This window comes from Microtus pennsylvanicus, chromosome 5, assembly GCF_037038515.1.
Source record: "Microtus pennsylvanicus isolate mMicPen1 chromosome 5, mMicPen1.hap1, whole genome shotgun sequence".
NCBI classification, from domain to species: domain Eukaryota; kingdom Metazoa; phylum Chordata; class Mammalia; order Rodentia; family Cricetidae; genus Microtus; species Microtus pennsylvanicus.
In genome coordinates this window covers 43,690,022-43,710,347 of record NC_134583.1, presented here as the reverse complement: position 1 = coordinate 43,710,347, position 20,326 = coordinate 43,690,022, and the positions used below count along the sequence as shown (strand labels likewise).

Here is a 20,326-nt window from a genome sequence, read left to right as displayed (position 1 = left end):
CACCGACTCTTTGCCTTATCTGGGGATAAGGTTCTTTTCTGGCCTGATGACTGCAGGAAACACAGGTCTTCAGGGGTGTGGAGATGTCATCCTCTGAGGTCTACAGCTCTCTTCGTCACTTTGCCTGACTCTGTTTTTCATTCTGCTTGCTGGGGCTGTTTGTGTTCCTGGAATCAAATCTCACTACAGCAGCACAATCTAGACAGTATATGTCACCTGAGAAATCTCTCCTAAATAGGACTAAAAATTTCAAAACATGAGATGCTTTTATGTTTTCTAAATATAAAAAATATTAAGAAAAAAATCAACCGATTTTTTTTTAACGTGTTATAAATGCATTCGATGCCCACAAATCCCAACTCCTTTCACTGGGACAACACCTACCTTAACATCATAAGGAATCAATTTTTCACCCCAGACTATGTGAGAAGAGGGGAGAAAAATCGGAAGATAGAGCAAGAGGAAATGAACTTAATTACAGTACACTGTACAATTAATATATGGTAATAAAAAAGTGGCGGGATCTTTCAAACCCCAGATTTTAAAGAACTTCCAGTCTTGTGGGAAGGAATCCATTCCCGGGAGTAGCAAGCAGATGGCGATTCATTCCTCTCCATCCAGATCTCTTCTCCCAGATGTGACCTGAAGACCAGGGTCCGAGACAACAGATCGGTATCCTGTAGGTTACGTGCTGGGAAATGAGACGAGTTGGCCTCAGAGAGAATGCAGGACTGAGTTTCCTCCGCCTGACCCTTGGCTGACTGTGGCTTCTAGCACCTCTGACCTCTTTCCTCGTAGTCCCCGCCCAGTCTCCGCCCTCCCCTTGCTCCACCCTCTTCCTTCTAGACAGGCCTCTGAGAGGAAACTGAAAGTGAAATTTAGGGATCCGGCTTGTGCAGCGAAGCTGAGAGCAGTGGCCAATGCTGAGGATCCTGGTAAGGTGAGTGAGGCTGGGATCCCCGGCCCACGTGGGACGGCTCTCTCCTCCGCCCCAGATTCGGGGAGCCCCCTCCCACCAGAGTCTCCCACCCCAACCTGCGGGCCCGCCTGCTGCTTCTCTTCTGCAGAGTTCTCTAGTTCCAGCCCTGCCGTGGGGGCTGGGCTCTGAAAGTGACTTTCCGGTGGCCTGGAAGGGCCCTGGTGAGTGGTGCCTGAGCCGAGAGGCAGGGTGCTGGTAAAGGTGGGAGAAGCAGGCTGTGACCTAGCCCAGAGGGGAGCTCAGGTAAACCCCCAGCCCTTGAGAAGCCTTGCTGGAGGTAAGTGCATACATACATACATACATACATACATGCATACATACATACATACATACAATGCAACCCTCGCGGCTGGGAATGTGCTCTTAGCTGGTGTGCTAACGAATGCACATCTTGAAGCACACATGCATGAGCCTGTAGGGGAGCTAATGGCACACACGCTGTATGGTCTAGCCTATCAGTTGTTTTCTTACCACATACGCAGCCCCTCATATTCAACCACTCTGCCTTGTGTAATGAATAACTGTGGAATTCCCGACTTCTGTGCTTATAGTCAGGATCAATGAAGACTAACATAAGCATGTGCACCCAGCTGGAATGTGGCTGGTCCCTGGTAAATATGGCGTACGGGAAATAGCTGTGGTTAACTTCTCTGCACGCGGAGGTGTGAGATGAGAAAGTGTATGGGAGAAGTCTAGACCCTGACGGTTAGCAGGGATGGATGTGATGAAGGTGGATTTGTGGTAACAGCATTATCACCGCCAATTTTCTGTGTCTCTCCTGGAGACTCAGTTTCCCCTTCTGCCTGACTATGGAGGAGAGGCTGCTGTTACCAGGTTGATATTCTTGCCTTCTTTCGTTTCTCCCTTCCATGTCATTCTCCCACGCGTTTTTCGTTGCATTATTTTGGGGAGTTTTAGTTTTGTCTTGCTTTTGCTTTTGTCTTGCAAACTTTCATTTTATCTCTCCCCCTCTCTGCACTCCTCAGAATTCTACAGCCTCAGAAATGTCTGTGGAAAGGATGTGGGAGGACGTCACCTGTGCCATCTGCCTGGACCCCATGGCGGAGCCAGTGAGCATCGAATGTGGCCATAGCTTTTGCAAGGAATGCATTTCTGAGGTTGGGAAAAATGGAGGCAGTTCATGTCCCGAGTGCCGGCAACGCTTTCTGCTCAAAAACCTCAGGCCCAATCGACATATAGCCAACATGATAGAAAACCTTAAAAAAACAGCCCAGGATGCCAAGAAGGGCAGCCCGGAAGACTGCTGCAGAAAGCATGGAGAGAAGCTTCACGTGTTCTGTGAGGAAGATGGGCAGGCCCTTTGCTGGGTGTGTGCCCAGTCTGGGAAACACCGTGACCACACCAAGGTCCCTATCGAAGAGGCCGCTCAGGTGTACCAGGTGAGGCCCAAGCACAGAGATACACGTGGGTATAAAAAGATGGCCTAGGAAGGATGCTTTGTTCCCCAGAACGGTGGTTATTTTCTTTGTTCACTGAGAGGAACTTACACATCAAACACAAGCTTATTTCTCAGGAGCTGAGGCTACCATGAGTCCACTACACGGATCATGTGTTTTGGCTTCCTGGTGAACTAGAGATGTAATGACCCAGACCCCATCCCCCTGTCAATGTAGCTCTGTTTTGTAAGACATACTAGGTTTTCCCCCAAAGTCTTCCCATCCCCCTCCTCCATGTCTCTAGCTGGTGACTAACCTGCTGCCTTTTTCTGCAGGAGAAGCTCCACATGGCTTTAGAAAAACTGAGGAAAGGGAAAGAATTGGCCGAGAAGCTGGAAATGGATCTTGCAAAGCAGAGAACAGACTGGAAGGCAAGAGGCCAAGGATGGGCTGGGTCCCAGGTCTTGACCTCAAGAGAGCATTAACCATAACTGTGCCTCTCCAAGGGCTGGGTCACTCCCCAAGAACCTTCCACACAATATCCCTGGATAGAGAAGAATTTAAGGAAGGGAGGGAGAGAGGAAGAAACTTGAAATCAGATAAGATTTCCCCCAATCTGGCACAAAGATCAAGAATTACTGGAGAAAGTATAAGAAGGCCACTCTGTTCCTTCTGACCTGTCTCAGTGGATAACAGAATCAATGCTATAGTTTCTGGGTCTGAGGTATCCTGAGAGGAGAGTAGCCCAGCTGTGCCCTTTAGACAAAGGCTGGCTGGGGGGAACAGCTCGAAGAGATCTATGTGAGTCTGATGTAGGACGCCCACCTGATTCAGCGGCTGCTTAGTGGCGACCAGGTTATTAGTTCAAAGTCTGATAAGGAATTAAAGCTTGTCACGTTGGTAATTTGCTGGTAGAAAATGGGATACATTTGAAACTGACAAAAAAAAAGCAAGGGCTCACAGCAATCACAGATCCCAAAAGAGGAAGTGGGATTAGCTAAAACCGAATCAACTGTGGCGGCAAAGAGGTCATCCTGGGGTGGGAGAGGTGACCCTCCCCTTCCCGGGGGGCCATTGTTGTGCCCCAGAGCTTGGGAACAGTGCATTACTGGAAATGGGAACAGGTTTGTTTACTCTTCGTGACTTGTTGAGATAGATAAAAGGACTCACATGGGTGTTGCTGGGTTTTGGAAGAAATGTTGAAAAATGTTGGTGCCAGAAATTGTGATGCCGTAACTTACTACAGCTCGGGCCCCAGTGTGCCGCTTACAGCGCTGTTTCCCTGGTAGTTGCAGAGGTCGTGTGTGCGCTGGAGAACGCGCTCTGTGCATGGTATGGGTGTGTGCGTTCGAGCCTATTCCTAGACTTGAACAGAGGGATAGGTGACCAGGGAACAGAAACGCCTCCCCACCAAAGCCTAGGAAATTTCATTAAAAATAAAAATGTAAAACTCCTGTCCTTGCCTTGCCACCGCAGAGGAACGTGGACATACAGAAGTCGAGGATTCATTCGGAGTTTGTACACCAGAATAACTTGCTGGCCAAGGAGGAGCAGAGGCAGCTGCAGAAGCTGGAGAAGGATGAGCGGGAGCACCTGAGAGTCCTGGGGGAGAAGGAGATTGAGCTAGCTGAGAAGAATCAGGCCCTGCAGGAGCTGATCACAGAGCTGGAGCGGAGGAGCCGGGGCTCTAACCTGGAGCTACTGCAGGTACGACCCCACCCCCACCCTACCCCACCCCCTGCCCCCGCACCAGCTCCGGAGTAGCCAGAGCTATCTGGAACCACTCTAAAAGCAAATGCCATCTTAATCTTTGGGATACTCTTAAATACCTGAACCTTGTACCCAGGAGTGGCTTCCATTTCAGGAGAAAGTGCTCCGTGTAGCAAGCAATAGACAGACATCCCTGGGAAGCTGCAGTGGCCCGCGTGTGGGAACTGGAGCACCGCCCTAACACACATCCCTGGGATGTAGTACTGCGTATCTCCAGTGGTTTGTTTCTTTTTTCAAAAAGAATTAAATGAGAAAATCCATTCTGGTGCTTAGACAAGCAGCCATGTTTTAAAGAATATAATTTATAAAACTGAACTGTGTCGTTTCCCTCCAGAGTGTTAGGTCATGGGTTTTCCTTTCTCTACTCAGCTTCTCGTTTGTGAAGCCACGGAGGGTGGACAGGAGCGTGACCTAACGTTAGTCCGAGCTGCTGCGTTTTAATTCTTTGTGTTCTCTGTGAGCTGCCTGCTTGCGTTTTAGCTTGTCCTGCTTCTGCAAATAGGACTCACTCTTTTCCCAAAATGAAGTTAGCTTTAAAATAATTTTTTTCCAGAGCACATTAACTAAGAAATTATGTATTGGTGCTACAATTTTTTTTTCTAATTTTTTCCCGTAATGATAACTGTGGAGTCCTAAACAGCACACAGACGGCTTACTATGGCTGAGGTAAGTGGTACTGTGATCCCATCCCATGGATGAGGAAACCAAGGAGCAGAGGCTTGACACACAGTGAGAAAGTCAAGTTAAATGTTTAAGTAGTAAGAGGCAGAGATTAAGATGACACGCGTACATACTGCTCTTAGGATCACGTAGATTCCACAGCCGTCTTGCATCTACGTTGGAACACTGTGGAGTAGATGGCCTTTCTCCCTCTTCCATCACTGTGCCTTCAGTCAGATGCAAACAGACATTTCTCTGGGGTTTGTTCAGGAAAGCTGGTCATATTGGTTTGACGTGGGAGGCTTTTTCTTGCCCATCACTGAACTGGGCTCCCTAGTGCCTGTTGACTGAGCCTAGGAGCCTGTCAGTTCCAACATTGTGGCTGTCACTCTCTGGGAACGAATATTCCCACCTAAGCTCCCTCTAAATATGGCAGAGGATTAGCCACAGCACAGGACAAAGCTTCCAACCAGCTGACCCTTCCTCCCCGAACTCCTCAAGCCCATAAATGGCAAGGAGCTTTTCTGGATATCCTACCTCAGCCTTTCATTCTCTCCCTGAAACTGCCTCTGGGCTTCAGTTGGGTTTTGCTATTTATTTTCCTCTTCTTCCATCTCCATGGTCAATCCCCCTCCTCCAAGAACCTAGCCCTTGTTTTCTCTATCAGTCTTTAAATCCCTGGCTGTATCCTAACTACAGCCGTGTTGGATCCTAGATAGTCTATGAGCAGTCACTTGTCCTCTCTGCTAAGAGTCAGAGGAATCCCCTGTGGTTCAAGGGAACGGTGCAGAGCATGTGCCTGGGGAGTTAGGTCTCAGTGAGCGATCAGAAACTCCAGAATTAACTCTATGTCTCTTCTCTCCTCAGGAGGTGAGGATTGTCCTAGAAAGGTAAGGAGAGGCAGCCCTGTTCTCAGAGACCTGGTCCTGTCTGAAATGTTCTCTGGCCTCGAAAGGACATCTCAGCTGATGAGTTTTCAATGTGGTTAGACTATATCATCTTTATACATTAAAGTCCTCCACAAACAAACCAAAAAGAAAAAAGGCAGGGAGGCAATCTGATTGTGCTGGGAACTCCAGGTTCTTCACGGAAGAACCCAGCCTCCTAGATCGCTGCCTGCAGAAGTGTGTAGAACAGACTTAGTGGTGACCTCTGGCTTCGGGAAGGAATGGGGGTTTCCTTGAGTGTCCTAGAACGTGGAACTCTGAATTTGTTTCTTTCCTTTCACGTGGACATCGAATGCATGAGTATTTGTCAATTTGTATTGAATTTAATTATCAGAGGTGTCCATGATGAATGTCGTTAGGGCCCGGGGTAGAAGACAGGAGTGCCAAGTACGATTCTCAAACTCTTCTTTTCCCCTAGGAGTGGATCCTTGAACCTGGACACGTTAGATGTTACCTCCCCGGACCTGACAAATGCATGCCATGTGCCAGGGCGGAAGAAGATGCTGAGGACATGTTGGGGTGAGGTGACTTCTAGGAACTGTGGGCTCCTACGTAAGGGGACAATGAGGGTCATGGGGAGCACAGGATGGTAGCATGTGGAAAAGCCAGGTGGAGCAAAGACACACAGGTAAGGTCTTCTCACCCATCGGAGGAAGAGCCAGGATTGCTGTGGGTCTTTCCTCACATAGTGAGGTTCAGGGTCACTCCTCCCCTTTGAGTTCACATGAATCCCCTCACTACAGGCAGAGTTGCTGGCCCCACCAGGGCTTACCTATGACCTATCACCTTCTTTCCGCAGTCCATATCACTCTAGACCGTAACACAGCCAACCCATGGCTCGTCATCCCAAAGGACAGGAGACAAGTGAGGCTTGGAGAGACCCGTCAGAATGTGCCTGAAAATGAGGAGAGATTCGATAATTACCCCATGGTGCTAGGTGCCCAGAGATTCACCTCTGGGAAGATTTACTGGGAGGTAGACGTGACCGGAAAGGAGGCCTGGGATCTGGGGGTTTGCCGAGAGTCTGTGCAGAGGAAGGGGCTGTTTTCACTCAGTCCTGAGAACGGCTTCTGGACCATTTGGCTGTGGAACAAAGACAACTACGAGGCTGGCACCATCCCCCAAACCACTCTCCACCTGCAGGTGCCTCCGTGCCAAGTTGGAGTCTTTGTAGACTATGAGACTGGGATTGTCTCCTTCTATAACATCACTGACCACGGCTCCCTCATCTACACCTTCGCGGAGTGTGACTTTGCCGGACCCCTGCGGCCCTTTTTCAATGTCAGTTTCAATGATGGTGGGGGAAACTCAGCCCCTCTGAAGCTCTGTCCACTGAAGATGTGATGGTTGGACTCGGTGCCTGCTGACCACACTTTGTGGATGCTGTTCCCTCCTCCCTGTCACGACTACTGAAGGCAGTTCCCAGAGACTGTTACTTCCTGTTGGTGTTCTGCCATGCACTCTGCCTTTTTTTGCCCATCCAGTGGAACCATCTCACACCCTCATCTCTAGAGGAGCCAGAGCTCCAGAATGAAGGCGTTGGCTGGAGCAATGGAATATTCAACATCACTATTCCTACCGTAGGTTCCTTAAGGACTCCCGCCAGTAAGACCGACCCCTCACAGTGGACCCGAACTCTTCTAACCCAGACAAGACCACATTTCTGTCTCCTTCGTGTGACTTCTTTTGTTTTCTTTTCTCTGTTTGTTTGCTATTAACTTGGGCCACTTACCTATCTATTCCTGTATCGTCCATGGCTTGCCAAAAGGCGTCCTAAGAAACTGTGCCTCAGTTCTTGTTGGAGAAGCCCAAATATGTGTATTTAACATTGTACATCTTTTAGTTTGGATTGGGGTTTTTTGCTACCAGAGGTTTTTTTTTTTATTTTGTTTGTTTGTTTGTTTGTTTCTTCCACCGCCCCGGAATGCCAACACACTTCATCTGTAGACTAGGTCAGGAATATCCCGTGTGACAAACCAAAGTCAGAATAAAATAGTGAAGCTGACTGTAGCCGTGACAGTGTACTCGTGTCCCCAGTGATGACCGAAGTCTAGGTAGACACTGAGACGAGTACCTGAACTAGAACACGAATATATCCAGAGCTTCAAAAATACTGTAACAAGATAAAATGAAGGATGGATAAATGTATGATAAAGAGAATTGAGGGCTGTGTCTAATTCAGTCAGTAGTTCCAGAAGATTTTCTGTACAGTGTGGATGGAAACAACTGTGACCCAACGGCTGCCAGAGTCAAGAAACCGCAGCTGCTCCCTTGTTGCTGCGGCTCAACCCGAAGAAACCTCCCTGCTGTAGCAATGCAGCGTCATGGAGACCCAGCTCAGCCCAGAACTTCAACGATCAAAGGTTAACCGGGTGTGTGTGTGTCTGTGTGTGTGTGTGTGTCTGTGTGTGTGTGTCTGTGTGTGTGTCTGTGTGTGTGTCTGTGTGTGTGTGTGTGTGTGTGTGTGTCTGTGTGTGTGTCTGTGTGTGTGTGTCTGTGTGTGTGTCTCTGTGTGTGTCTCTGTGTGTCTGTGTGTGTGTCTGTGTGTGTGTGTCTCTGTGTGTGTGTCTGTGTGTGTGTCTGTGTGTGCGTGTCTGTGTGTCTGTGTGTGTCTGTGTGTGCGTGTCTGTGTGTCTGTGTGTGTGTGTCTGTGTGTGTGTGTGAGTGTGTCTGTGTGTGTCTGTGTGTGTGTGTGTCTGTGTGTGTGTGTCTGTGTGTGTGTCTGTGTGTGTGTGTCTGTGTGTGTGTGTCTGTGTGTGTGTCTGTGTGTGTGTCTGTGTGTGTGTCTGTGTGTGTGTCTGTGTGTGTGTGTGTCTGTATGTGTGTCTGTGTCTGTGTGTCTGTGTCTGTGTGTGTGTCTGTGTGTGTGTGTCTGTATGTGTGTCTGTGTCTGTGTCTGTGTGTGTGTGTGTCTCTGTGTGTGTGTCTGTGTGTGTGTGTGTGTGAAGACAGCTAGGATGAAAGTACCCCGTTGGTGCAACAGGTCAGAGTACCAAAGCTTACTGCCTACAACAGCTTACCTCAGAAAGCTGAAAGAATCATTAAAGTAACTGCTAGAAAAGAGGAACATGGGATGTACTCACTCATATTTGGTTTCTAGCCATAAATAAAGGATATTGAGCCTATAATTCGTGATCCTAGAGAAGCTAAATAAGAAGATGAACGCAAAGACAAACATATAGGCATCCTCCTGAATATTAACCTTCATCGGGCGATGAAAGGAGACAGAGACAGAGACCCACATTGGACACTGGACTGAAATCTCAAGGTCCATATCAGGAGCAGAAGGAGAGAGAGCACGAGCAAGGAACTCAAGACCGCGAGGGGTGCACCCACACACTGAGACAATGGGGATGTTCTATCAGGAACCCACTAAGGCCAGCTGGACTGGGTCTGAAAAAGCAGGGGATAAAACTGGACTTGCTAAACATAGCGGACGATGAGGACTACTGAGAACTCAAGAATGGGTTTCTGATCCTACTGCACGTACTTGCTTTGGGGGAGCCTAGGCAGTTTGGATGCTCACCTTATTAGACCTGGATGGAGGTGGGTGGTCCTTGGACTTCCCACAGGACAGGGAACCCTGATTGCTCTTCGAGCTGATGAAGGAGGGGGACTTGATCGGGGGAGGGGGAGGGAAATGGGAGGCAGTGGCGGGGAGGACGCAGAAATCTTTAATAAATAAATAAATTTTTAAAAAAAGAAAAAAATTCACTTGTGGTTTTGTTTGTCTTAGAAGTACACTTTGCAGAAGCCGCCTCCTTTCTCAGTAACTTAGAGGTAAACCTTGACCTATGGCAGAGCGGTGGCTTCTCTATCCAGGAACGAAGAAGCTGACCATGGGTCTCACTTTGTGAGTGCTGGTCACACTGTTTGATCAAAAAGGTGGCTTTTGTGGACCACATGCAGGTGTGACATCAGTGGTGGGATGTAAACAGTGAACTTTGAGCTAGTATGAAGTTTGCCAAAGAATGTTTTAATAAATAAAAGCCCTAAGATTATTTATAATATGTTCTGTGTTTCAGAATATCAATCAATATTTTAAATTTTTTCATAAATTTTTGTCAGCATATAGTGAGTTTCATTATTACACTTAGGTGTCTGTGCTTGGCTCACATTCTCCTCCGACAGCACTCTTCCACTCCTCCTCTCCTCCTCAACAGCACTCCTCCCCTCCTCCTCCTACAGCACTCCTCCCCTCCTCCTACAGCACTCCTCCCCTCCTCCTCCTACAGCACTCCTCCCCTCCTCCTCCTACAGCACTCCTCCCCTCCTCCTACAGCACTTCTCCCCTCCTCCTCCTACAGCACTCCTCCCCTCCTCCTCCTACAGCACTCCTCCCCTCCTCCTCCTACAACACTCCTCCCCTCCTCCTCCTACAGCACTCCTCCCCTCCTCCTCCTACAGCACTCCTCCCCTCCTCCTCCTACAGCACTCCTCCCCTCCTCCTACAGCACTCCTCCTCCTACAGCACTCCTCCCTTCCTCCTCCTACAACACTCCTCCCCTCCTCCTCCTACAGCACTCCTCCCCTCCTCCTCCTACAGCACTCCTCCCCTCCTCCTACAGCACTTCTCCCCTCCTCCTCCTACAGCACTCCTCCCCTCCTCCTCCTACAGCACTCCTCCCCTCCTCCTCCTACAGCACTCCTCCCCTCCTCCTCCTACAACACTCCTCCCCTCCTCCTCCTACAGCACTCCTCCCCTCCTCCTCCTACAACACTCCTCCCCTCCTCCTCCTACAGCACTCCTCCCCTCCTCCTACAGCACTCCTCCCCTCCTCCTACAGCACTCCTCTGCTCCTCCTACAGCACTCCTCCCCTCCTCCTACAGCACTCCTCCCCTCCTCCTACAGCACTCCTCCCCTCCTCCTCCTACAGCACTCCTCCCCTCCTCCTCCGACAGCACTCCTCCCCTCCTCCTACAGCACTCCTCCCCTCCTCCTCCTACAGCACTCCTCCTCCTACAGCACTCCTCCCTTCCTCCTACAGCACTCCTCCCCTCCTCCTACAGCACTCCTCCCCTCCTCCTCCTACAGCACTCCTCCCCTCAGCCTACAGCACTTCTCCCCTCCTCCTACAGCACTCCTCCTACAGCACTCATCCCCTCCTCCTCCTACAGCACTCCTCCTCCCCTCCTCCTACAGCACTCCTCCCCTCCTCCTACAGCACTCCTCCCCTCCTCCTACAGCACTCCTCCCCTCCTCCTCCTACAGCACTCCTCCCCTCCTCCTCCTACAGCACTTCTCCTCCCCTCCTTCTACAGCACTCCTCCTCCCCTCCTCCTACAGCACTCCTCCCCTCCTCCTACAGCACTCCTCCCCTCCTCCTACAGCACTCCTCCCCTCCTCCTACAGCACTCCTCCCCTCCTCCTACAGCACTCCTCCACTCCTCCTACAGCACTCCTCCCCTCCTCCTCCTACAGCACTCCTCTCCTCCTCCTACAGCACTCCTCCCCTCCTCCTCCTACAGCATTCCTCCCCTCCTCCTACAGCAATCCTCCTACAGCACTCCTCCTCTCCTCCAACAGCACTCCTCCTCCCCTCCTCCTACAGCACTCCTCCCCTCCTCCTTCTACAGCACTCCTCCCCTCCTCCTACAGCACTCCTCCCCTCCTCCTACAGCACTCCTCCTCCCCTCCTACAGCACTCCTCCCCTCCTCCTACAGCACTGCTCCTACAGCACTCCTCCCCTCCTCCTCCTACAGCACTCCTCCCCTCCTCCTACAGGACTCCTCCCCTCCTCCTCCTACAGCACTCCTCCCTTCCTCCTACAGCACTCCTCCCCTCCTCCTCCTACAGCACTCCTTTCCTCCTCCTCCTACAGCACTCCTCCCTTCCTCCTCCTACAGCACTCCACCCCTCCTCCTCCTACAGCACTCCTCCCCTCCTCCTCCTACAGCACTCCTCCCTTCCTCCTCCTACAGCACTCCACCCCTCCTCCTCCTACAGCACTCCTCCCCTCCTCATACAGCACTCCTCCTCCTACAGCACTCCTCCTCCTACAGCACTCCTCCCCTCCTCCTCCTACAGCACTCCTCCCCTCCTCCTACAGCACTCCTCCCCTCCTCCTACAGCACTCCTCCTCTCCTCCTCCTACAGCACTCCTCCCCTCAGCCTACAGCACTCCTCCCCTCCTCCTACAGCACTCCTCCCCTCCTCCTCCTACAGCACTCCTCCCCTCCTCCTACAGCACTCCTCCTACAGCACTCTTCCCCTCCTCCTCCTACAGCACTCCTCCTCCCCTCCTCCTACAGCACTCCTCCCCTCTGCCTACAGCACTCCTCCCCTCCTCCTACAGCACTCCTCCTACAGCATTCCTCCCCTCCTCCTCCTACAGCACTCCTCCCCTCCTCCTCCTACAGCACTCCTCCTCCCCTCCTCCTACAGCACTCCTCCCCTCCTCCTACAGCACTCCTCCCCTCTGCCTACAGCACTCCTCCCCTCCTCCTACAGCACTCCTCCTACAGCACTCCTCCCCTCCTCCTCCTACAGCACTCCTCCTCCCCTCCTCCTACAGCACTCCTCCCCTCCTCCTCCTACAGCACTCCTCCCCTCCTCCTCCTACAGCACTCCTCCCCTCAGCCTACAGCACTCCTCCCCTCCTCCTACAGCACTCCTCCCCTCCTCCTACAGCACTCCTCCCCTCCTCCTCCTACAGCACTCCTCCCCTCCTCCTCCTACAGCACTCCTCCCCTCCTCCTCCTACAGCACTCCTCCCCTCCTCCTCCTACAACACTCCTCCCCTCCTCCTACAGCACTCCTCCTACAGCACTCCTCCCCTCCTCCTCCTACAGCACTCCTCCTCCCCTCCTCCTACAGCACTCCTCCCCTCCTCCTACAGCACTTCTCCCCTCCTCCTCCTATAGGACTCCTCCCCTCCTCCTACAGCACTCCTCCTGTCCTTTTTTGGACTTAGGCTTCTGCCCTGGGATTCTTTCAGTGGAAGGGAATGTCTGGTAGCTGCTGTGGGCCCTGCCCTGGAGTTAAAGATCCCACAGTCCTACCCAGGCCTTTCAGTCTGTAGGGCCCTCCGAACAAGGGGCCGCAGCCATGTGTGCACCCAGTTGGGCCTGTGGGGAATGCATTTTGAGTCCTCTGATAAGGCTGCCTGAGAATTCGGTGCGGACATTGGAGCCCGAGCTCTGGAGCCCCTTTGCCTATGACAGCTAGTTGTGGGAAATAACTGACATTGAGCGTGGCTAAATTTCATCTTGACTGACAATGGAAGACTGTCATACCTGATCTGTCCAACACAAAGTGCTTTGCAGACTCTCCTGGAGAAACTAATATAAAAAGGCATGACTTGTGTGTTTATAGGGTGTGTGGTCTTTCCCCTGTCCCTATCTGTATACCCTGAGCGTCCTCAGGCTCCTCCAAGGAGAAGCCCAGTGGTGGCATATGTTTTCTTGAGAGTCTAGCGTATGTTTGGGGTTTGTAAACAATTCAGCTGACATAAATGCTTGTTCAGAAAAGTGCACATCGTGTGCAGTTGAAGATTATTTTTGTAATATTAGAAGAATATGCCCTTCTAATAGACTGTACATCCAGAAACAGAATTGACAACATTTCAGCAGATCCAAACAGGTTCCCTTCAAGTCATAACCCATAGGGTAATTGCTAACTTCATATTTATAACAAAGCATCATAGAATTATTATAATCTTTTGACTATAAATTATTTAAAAGCTTTCCCTCCTTTCTCCTATGTCTAGCTTAATTTTACTTCATAATGTTCATAATTCAGTAGTATATTGGTAAGAACCATCCCTTTTTTAGTCTGTGTGTCTTTTACATCATGTATCTTTTTTAAAAAATTATTTATTTTCTTATTTATTATGTACACAGTGTTCTGCCTGCAGGCCAGAAGAGGGCACCAGATCTCATTACAGATGGCTGTGAGCCACCACGTGGTTGCTAGGAATTGAATTCTCTTAACCTCTTGAGCCATCTCTCCAGCCCTACATCATAATCTTGTTACCATTCATTTCCCCATCCCTTTGCATCATCCCTCTGCCCCTGCACACAAATAAAACAAAACTAAAGAGAAATAAAATAAAGGGAAAATTTAAAAATTCATCATGGAAACTGCAAGTGCTCATTGCAAAGAGTCGTTGGTCTGGTTCGAGGTCTCTGGTTTCTACCACACTATCAATGCTGGGCCCTCGCTAGGACTCTTCTTGGATATCCTGCTGTTGCCCTGTGTTGTGAAATCCTGCAGCTTCGGGTCTGCAGGTCAGCTTCCTTCACATGTTCCAGCAGATCACAGACGGGTGAATGTTTGGGCGGGTCAACTCATAACCTTGGGTCTGGGCCTGGGCAGCTGTAGGTTGATCCACCAGATGAGGAATGGGGACAGCTCTCCCGTGCTCACAACCTGGGGGCTGGCTCACCCACACCTGCTCTCCCAGTCCTAGGACACAAGGCCAGCTCCCCCACCTGCCTCAGACCTTCATTCCTTGCATTACCAGTGCAATCCTTTCCTTTCCAGTGCAGTCACAGCTCGTTGCTTGGGCATACGCCCGTCTATTCATTCCATTCTTGATGACACAGGAGTAGTCTCCAGCTTGGGGCTATGAAATAGGTAAACATTTTCTTTATAAGTATACTTAGAAAAATCTAAAACATAAAGATGGCTACTAGATTACCTTAAAGATCAGAGTGAACAATATCAGCCAGAATTTCTATGAAATCTTACAAAATTTCTCCCCACTGAAGTAACCTTGCCTGACATTCTCGATTTCACATATATGTTGTATGCAATGAATATTAATTTATATCTTTGTGCAGATATGTACATAGTCTAATAAACATTGGGGTAAAGACTCCCAGGAATATATGATGGTCAGTCAGTTATGATGGCTTCCCTCACAATTATTTTTATCTTACAGTGTGCAAAAACACACACATACAACCATTTTGATTTTTACTTTAAGTATCCCAAGATTTTTCTGAGATAACCAACATTTATTATAAAAAGGGCTTTGAGTTAGATGATTTTGCCCAACTGAAAAAATTCAAAGTAAGCCAGGCCAAATTCCTATGCTCCCTATCTGAAACAGAATCTAATTGCCCTGGGTACATCTGCTGTGTATTTCACGAAATATTCAGATATTATACAAAGATGTCAGTAAGTTAAAAAGAGTTCATGGGTAAGAGATGTCCCTAAAGAGGAGTGACAGTCGGTCTAAATACTGAACAGAAAGGCGATCCTAGGAAGGGAAATTTCAGAGAGCAGAACAGACGAGAGAGAGGGCTGAAATCTACTTGCTGTCATTATCCAGTACGGTTGGCCAGATGGTGCGCAAAACCTGGAGCTTAAGCGGACTCAGCCCCGAACCTACCTTAGCCTGGCCACAGGAGCGCCTGGCTCTAGGCAACCACGGAGACCTGAGATGAGCAACTGTCTGGACTGTACCTCCTAGAAGGGTCATTGTGGCCCTGGATGCCACCAGAGACCAAGTTAGAATTGGTGGTCCATGCTGCTGCACCATGCCACGAAGAAACCTGAGCCCGGCGTAGACACAAGCGGTCGCTGTGGTTGCCTGACGCTTTGGACGTCCTCGGACTTTGCTGCCTCAGGGTGCCATGCTGATGTGACTGACCTGTGTACACCACCTGAGGCCATGCCTAGGAGGCTCATAGCCCCTGGAGCTGCTGAGAGTCAGAGAGGGCCAGTGTCTACACTGATACAGGTGTCTACTGCCCATGTTACCACAGAAGCCCGTCCCAACGCTGTGGTTTAGGCTTCTGCCTGGAGCAACGTACACAGGCACGCTGGCCCCTCACTTCACCACCCCACCGAACAGCGACAGTAACAGGCAGTGGCATGGGCTCAGGCCACTGCTAGGCTCTGCTCAGTTGGTGACTTCTGGCATGGATGCAGGCAGACACTCATCTTTCCTTAGGAGACTGGCCACTAGGAATCTGACCATGTTCCAGAAAACATATGAACAACACAAAATGGATTTTTTTCCCTTGGGGTGGGAAGGTCATAGGGAAGAGAAAGCAGACCTGGGAAGACTGGGAGGTCTGTGAAAAATAGAAGAACGTGGGAAGGGGAAGGGCAGCAAAGGGGAAGTGAGGGAATGGGGTGGACATACTGGCAGGACATGAATAGTCAAACGAGAGTGGAGCCCAGCACTGGGCGCAGCGAGTATACAGTGACAAAGCTATGCATCTTAAACTCCAAGTGTTCCCATCCCGTTCCTGATCTGAGACCTTGAGAAGCGTATCACAATTCCCCTAGTGCAGTTATTCCACAAAGAGAGTCATTGAGATAAATAGTTTGGCTCAACGTTGCTCAGCTACCAGGGCTGCAGAGTTCACCTCATACGTGACTAGAAGGTTGAGAATACAACAGATCGTGAGTCACTTGGTCTCGGATGTGTTCCGTCTTGACCCCATAGATGATGGGAGTCAACACTGGTGAAGCCAGAATGCAAGCACTGGCAAGCAGCACATGGGTATCAGTTGCAGTCTGGGGGGTTGAGAAGATCATAGGCCCATGGAAGAGTATGATGACACAGACATGACGCAGACCCACAGGAGTAAGAGCTTTGTGGCAAGCATCTTGGGAGGGGAGGTAGAAGATAGCACAGACAATTGGTATGTAAGAAATAAATATTAGCACAACATCTAAAGTGACTGTGGACATCAAAACAAAAAAACCCATGCTAGATATTTACTTGAATGTTGTTACAAACCAGCAAGCCAGTGTGTTCAAGAGCTGTGTGTGGAAGACTGCTGGTTCTGGAAAACGTTCGTCTTTTCAAAAGCAATATTGTGGGCAAATTGGAGATGAAGGTGGAACTGTTGGTGATGCAGGGATCCAGAGAAGTCTCCCCAGCATGGGACCAGAAAATGGCCAAGGCCTGGGAACCGTGCGGGTGGAGAGGACAATGCCCGCTCCCGCCAGCATGCAGAGGAAGAGGTCCATGGGTCCGTGGAGACCAGGCCTGAGGAACAGTGAAGATGAGCTATGACGTGGGAAATGAAGAAGGGGAGGGAGATCCGTGTGTGCTGGTCCTCTAGGCCAGGGATGCCCAGCAGGCAGGAAAGTGTATAGCCGAGACCAGTGTGGTTGACAGTATCCATCGATGCAGACGGCCTTCCACAGAGAACTGAAACCTCATGCTGTGCCCAAAGGTGGTGTCTGTGATACCAGAGTCATACAGTTCTTCCCTGCTGTGCTTCACGGCTGGCGTGCCTGGAACTATAGCAGATGACCAGCTGAATAAGATATGAACTGCATCTTTGAAGAGACAGAAATAATACAGCCAGGTCAAGTTTTGCAATGCTAATTGAAATAATATGCTCACTGAACATAGTAGTGTACAATAAGAAGTCTATGGGACCACAAGGGGGAAAGTAACTTGCTCAGCTAAACTGAAGGATCTGATTTGGCCCAAGTCCTATTGTGGGCATCTGCTACCACAAGTCAACCAACCGCTCACCAAGAGTAAAATGTATGTATCCTGAGGGAAGTCAATGAGGTACACAAACACTAGAGGGGCCCAAATCCAGCTCTGTGCATCACCCTCCTGAACAGAAACAAGAGATGCAGATAAAGTCCAATAATTGTATGTAAATAGGAAGAGATGCTAAGAAGGCTTCCAGGAGTCAAGAGGTGCCCAGTGCTTTTGGATAACAAAGCAGCAAAGTCTTATTTTAACTGTTTTCACCTAGTTTGATCTTAATTGATTTTGAACTTCATTTTTCATTGTATACTTCTAGAATCTAGCATGTAAAAATGCTGAATGAAATTTTAAGTCTGTGCTATTTAGTGAAAAGATTTTGAAGTATTGATGTTTCTCTGGAGACTATAGAATATAATTATTACGAGTCTAGTCATGGCCTTTCTTCTGAAACTTCTGTGACTTCTGTGACTTCTCCTAGGATATTGAAAACAAACATCTTACTCATCAGAAGTAGTCAGTGATAACAGGCCTAAGATATGATTCCACCCAAGTCCAACTTGACAAATGAACAAGTTTAACGAGGTTAGGAGTTGGATGGGGTCACTACCAGGAGCATGGAGGACACAAAAACCCAACCCAGTATGGGCTATAACTCATAAAAACCACATCCTTGAAACTCCCTGCCTGCCTGGTAGACAGCTTGACACAACTGAGTCTCTTGTAAACAGAAGTTTCTGTCCCACCTAGTCCTACAGCCATTCAGTCCCAAATAAATACTCAGAGGCTTATATTAATTATAAACTGGTTGGCCTCTTATTCTCAGGCTTATTACTAACTAGCTCTTACCACTCATAATTCTTATCTACGCTTAGCCATGTGGCTTGGTACCTTTTCTCAGTGAGGCAGCACTTCCTCTGCATCTGACTGGTGATTGACACTTTCTCTTTCCAGAATTCTCCTAGTCTAGTCACCCCACCTATACATCCATCCTGGCTACTGACCAATCAGCATTTTATTAAACCAATATGGGTGACAAATCTTTACAGTGTACAAGAGGATTACTCCACAGAGCCTCTTTCCCAGTAGTCATTACTACTTATGTGGCCTTGGTAGGGACCCTGTGAATAGTGTTGGTTTTGAGTCCTTTCCTGAGATTTCACATTCTGTTTGCTCCCTGAGTCTTATAGCCTCCCTCTAGGATGAAATGCTGCAGTTCAGGGACAATTACTATATAACAAAAGTCCACTTCTATTTTTTTTTTCATTTAAACACTGCCTGGCCCATTTCTATTAATGTGTGTAGCACTGAGGTGCGCTTACCGGGAAGATTCTAGCCTACGTCCATCCTGAGTCAAAGCTTCATCGCGTCTGCCTGGGAAAGGGGAGCATGGCGTCTGAGCTCACTTCCTCTTCCTCCCAGCATTCTGTTCTGTTTGCTCCACCTACCTATGTTCTAACCTATCAGGGCCAAGCAGTTTCTTTATTAATTAACCAATGACCTTCCTCCATCATTTCCCCTTTTTCTGTTTAAACAAAAAAAAGGAAGGCTTTAACTTTAATATAGCAAAATTATATATAACAAAACAGTTATCAAGTAAAAATTACAATATTTACATTTATTTTATTTTTATCATAACTAAGGAAAACTATAACTATAACTATTCTTCAACTCCATCAAAGACTCCAGAAAGATACAATATTACCTAAGCAAACAAGAAATAAGCAACTTTCAAACTCTAGAAATGACAGAGACATCTCGCTGCCTGGACAGTCACCCAAAGTTTTTCTGTACCATTGGGGCATCCATCTTTGGCCTCCAGGCCCATAGTATCCAGAGACATTTTCATGAAGCAGGAAATTTCAAAGGCAGTTCAGTCACTGTCTGCTGTGTCTTGCAGAATGGCTCGCAGACTCTTTCATGAATCAGGAACCCGGAAATATCATCTCACTTTTAGGCAAGTTCAGTAGTTCTCTCTCTCTGCAGGTTCTCTGTGTCCAGTTTATGCAATAGTCCAGGCAAGGGCAGTTTCTTGCCCAAATGGCTATCAAACTCCATAAGGATCCTCTTCGATGCCCATCTTCTTCTTGAAGTAGATTGGTGCTGCCAGGAGCAGATGTGTCTAATTGTCATGAAAAATCCTAAGTTATTAAAACATTAAATGTCATATTCTGTAGTCTTTGAAAGATTTGAAGAATGTCTATCTAAAATATATTTATGCACATCTAGAAAATCTAACTAACATGACTACAAGCTTGACTATTAATGATTATCCATTAACAACCTATATACATTACATTTTTAAATGAACTACACAATCACAATACCTTATACAAGAGCAGAAATACATATACATATAACAAAATTGACCTTAAAATCTATACCAATGCAAACTATTCATATCTATATCATATCCCCCTTTAAATGTAAAAGAACATTTATAAACAATATTTGGGAATATGGGTGCAGTTATTTCTCTCCAAACTGCTTCCTGCTGTATGGGGCGCTGTTAATCAGTTCTTTCATGGTATAACCTGTGTGCTAGGTTCATCTTAGTCATCAATTGAGTGAAGTAATTTTTTGAGGGTGTTCACAGCAACCTTGCAGGAGGGCATGGTCCATCATACCATATTGGGATAGAAGAAATCCACAGGGTTTCATCCTCTGTGAAAACAAAAGAAAAATCTCTTTTCCAAAGTATCATATCCTTAGATCCAAATTCTGAAGTCAAGGTATTTTCAAAATATCTATGTTGGATTAGTTCAGCAGCATTTATAAACAAATATCTTTTAGCAGCTGTTGCTCCTTCCTCAGCATTCAAACAATTCAAAGAGAGCATAATAGCATACAGTATCAAAATTCTCTGTTTATTTTCCATCTTTGTATGGCTTTATTTTAACTTTATTTTGTTTATTTTTACTTTTTGAGACAGGTTTTCTGTATATCTTTGTCCTGGAATAACTCTGAAGACCAGGCTATCCTTGACCTCTCAGAGATCCACCTGTCTCTGCCTCCCAGACATTGGGATTAAAGGCATGTGCTACCATACCTTGAAGTCACGGAGGTCAATCTCCCTCTGCCTCCCAAGTGTTGGGATTAAAGGAGTGTACTACCACACCCAACTACTCTCTTTCTTCCTTTTTTTTTTGTTTTTTACTTT

The 20,326-nt window shown here is 48.2% G+C and overlaps 1 protein-coding gene across 3 annotated transcripts; it reads left to right on the top strand.

The window, feature by feature from the left end:
- The first annotated feature begins 850 nt into the window (after positions 1-850).
- On the top strand, positions 851-9,440 carry Trim21 (tripartite motif containing 21). Of its 3 annotated transcripts, XR_012910580.1 has the most exons (8): positions 851-940; positions 1,966-2,379; positions 2,712-2,807; positions 3,853-4,083; positions 5,674-5,696; positions 6,172-6,272; positions 6,553-8,225; positions 8,419-9,440. XR_012910580.1 is itself a non-coding variant. In XM_075971716.1 (7 exons), the coding sequence occupies exons 2-7, from the start codon at positions 1,984-1,986 to the stop codon at positions 7,095-7,097; spliced, it is 1,392 nt and encodes a 463-aa protein (XP_075827831.1). In that variant the 5' UTR covers positions 851-940; positions 1,966-1,983; the 3' UTR covers positions 7,098-9,362. The 3 variants fall into 3 exon arrangements, 2 of the variants coding, with proteins under 2 accessions (XP_075827831.1, XP_075827832.1); XM_075971716.1 differs by having other exon boundaries at positions 6,553-9,362; XM_075971717.1 differs by lacking the exon at positions 851-940 and adding an exon at positions 964-1,256 and having other exon boundaries at positions 6,553-9,362.
- The last annotated feature ends 10,886 nt before the right edge of the window (positions 9,441-20,326 follow it).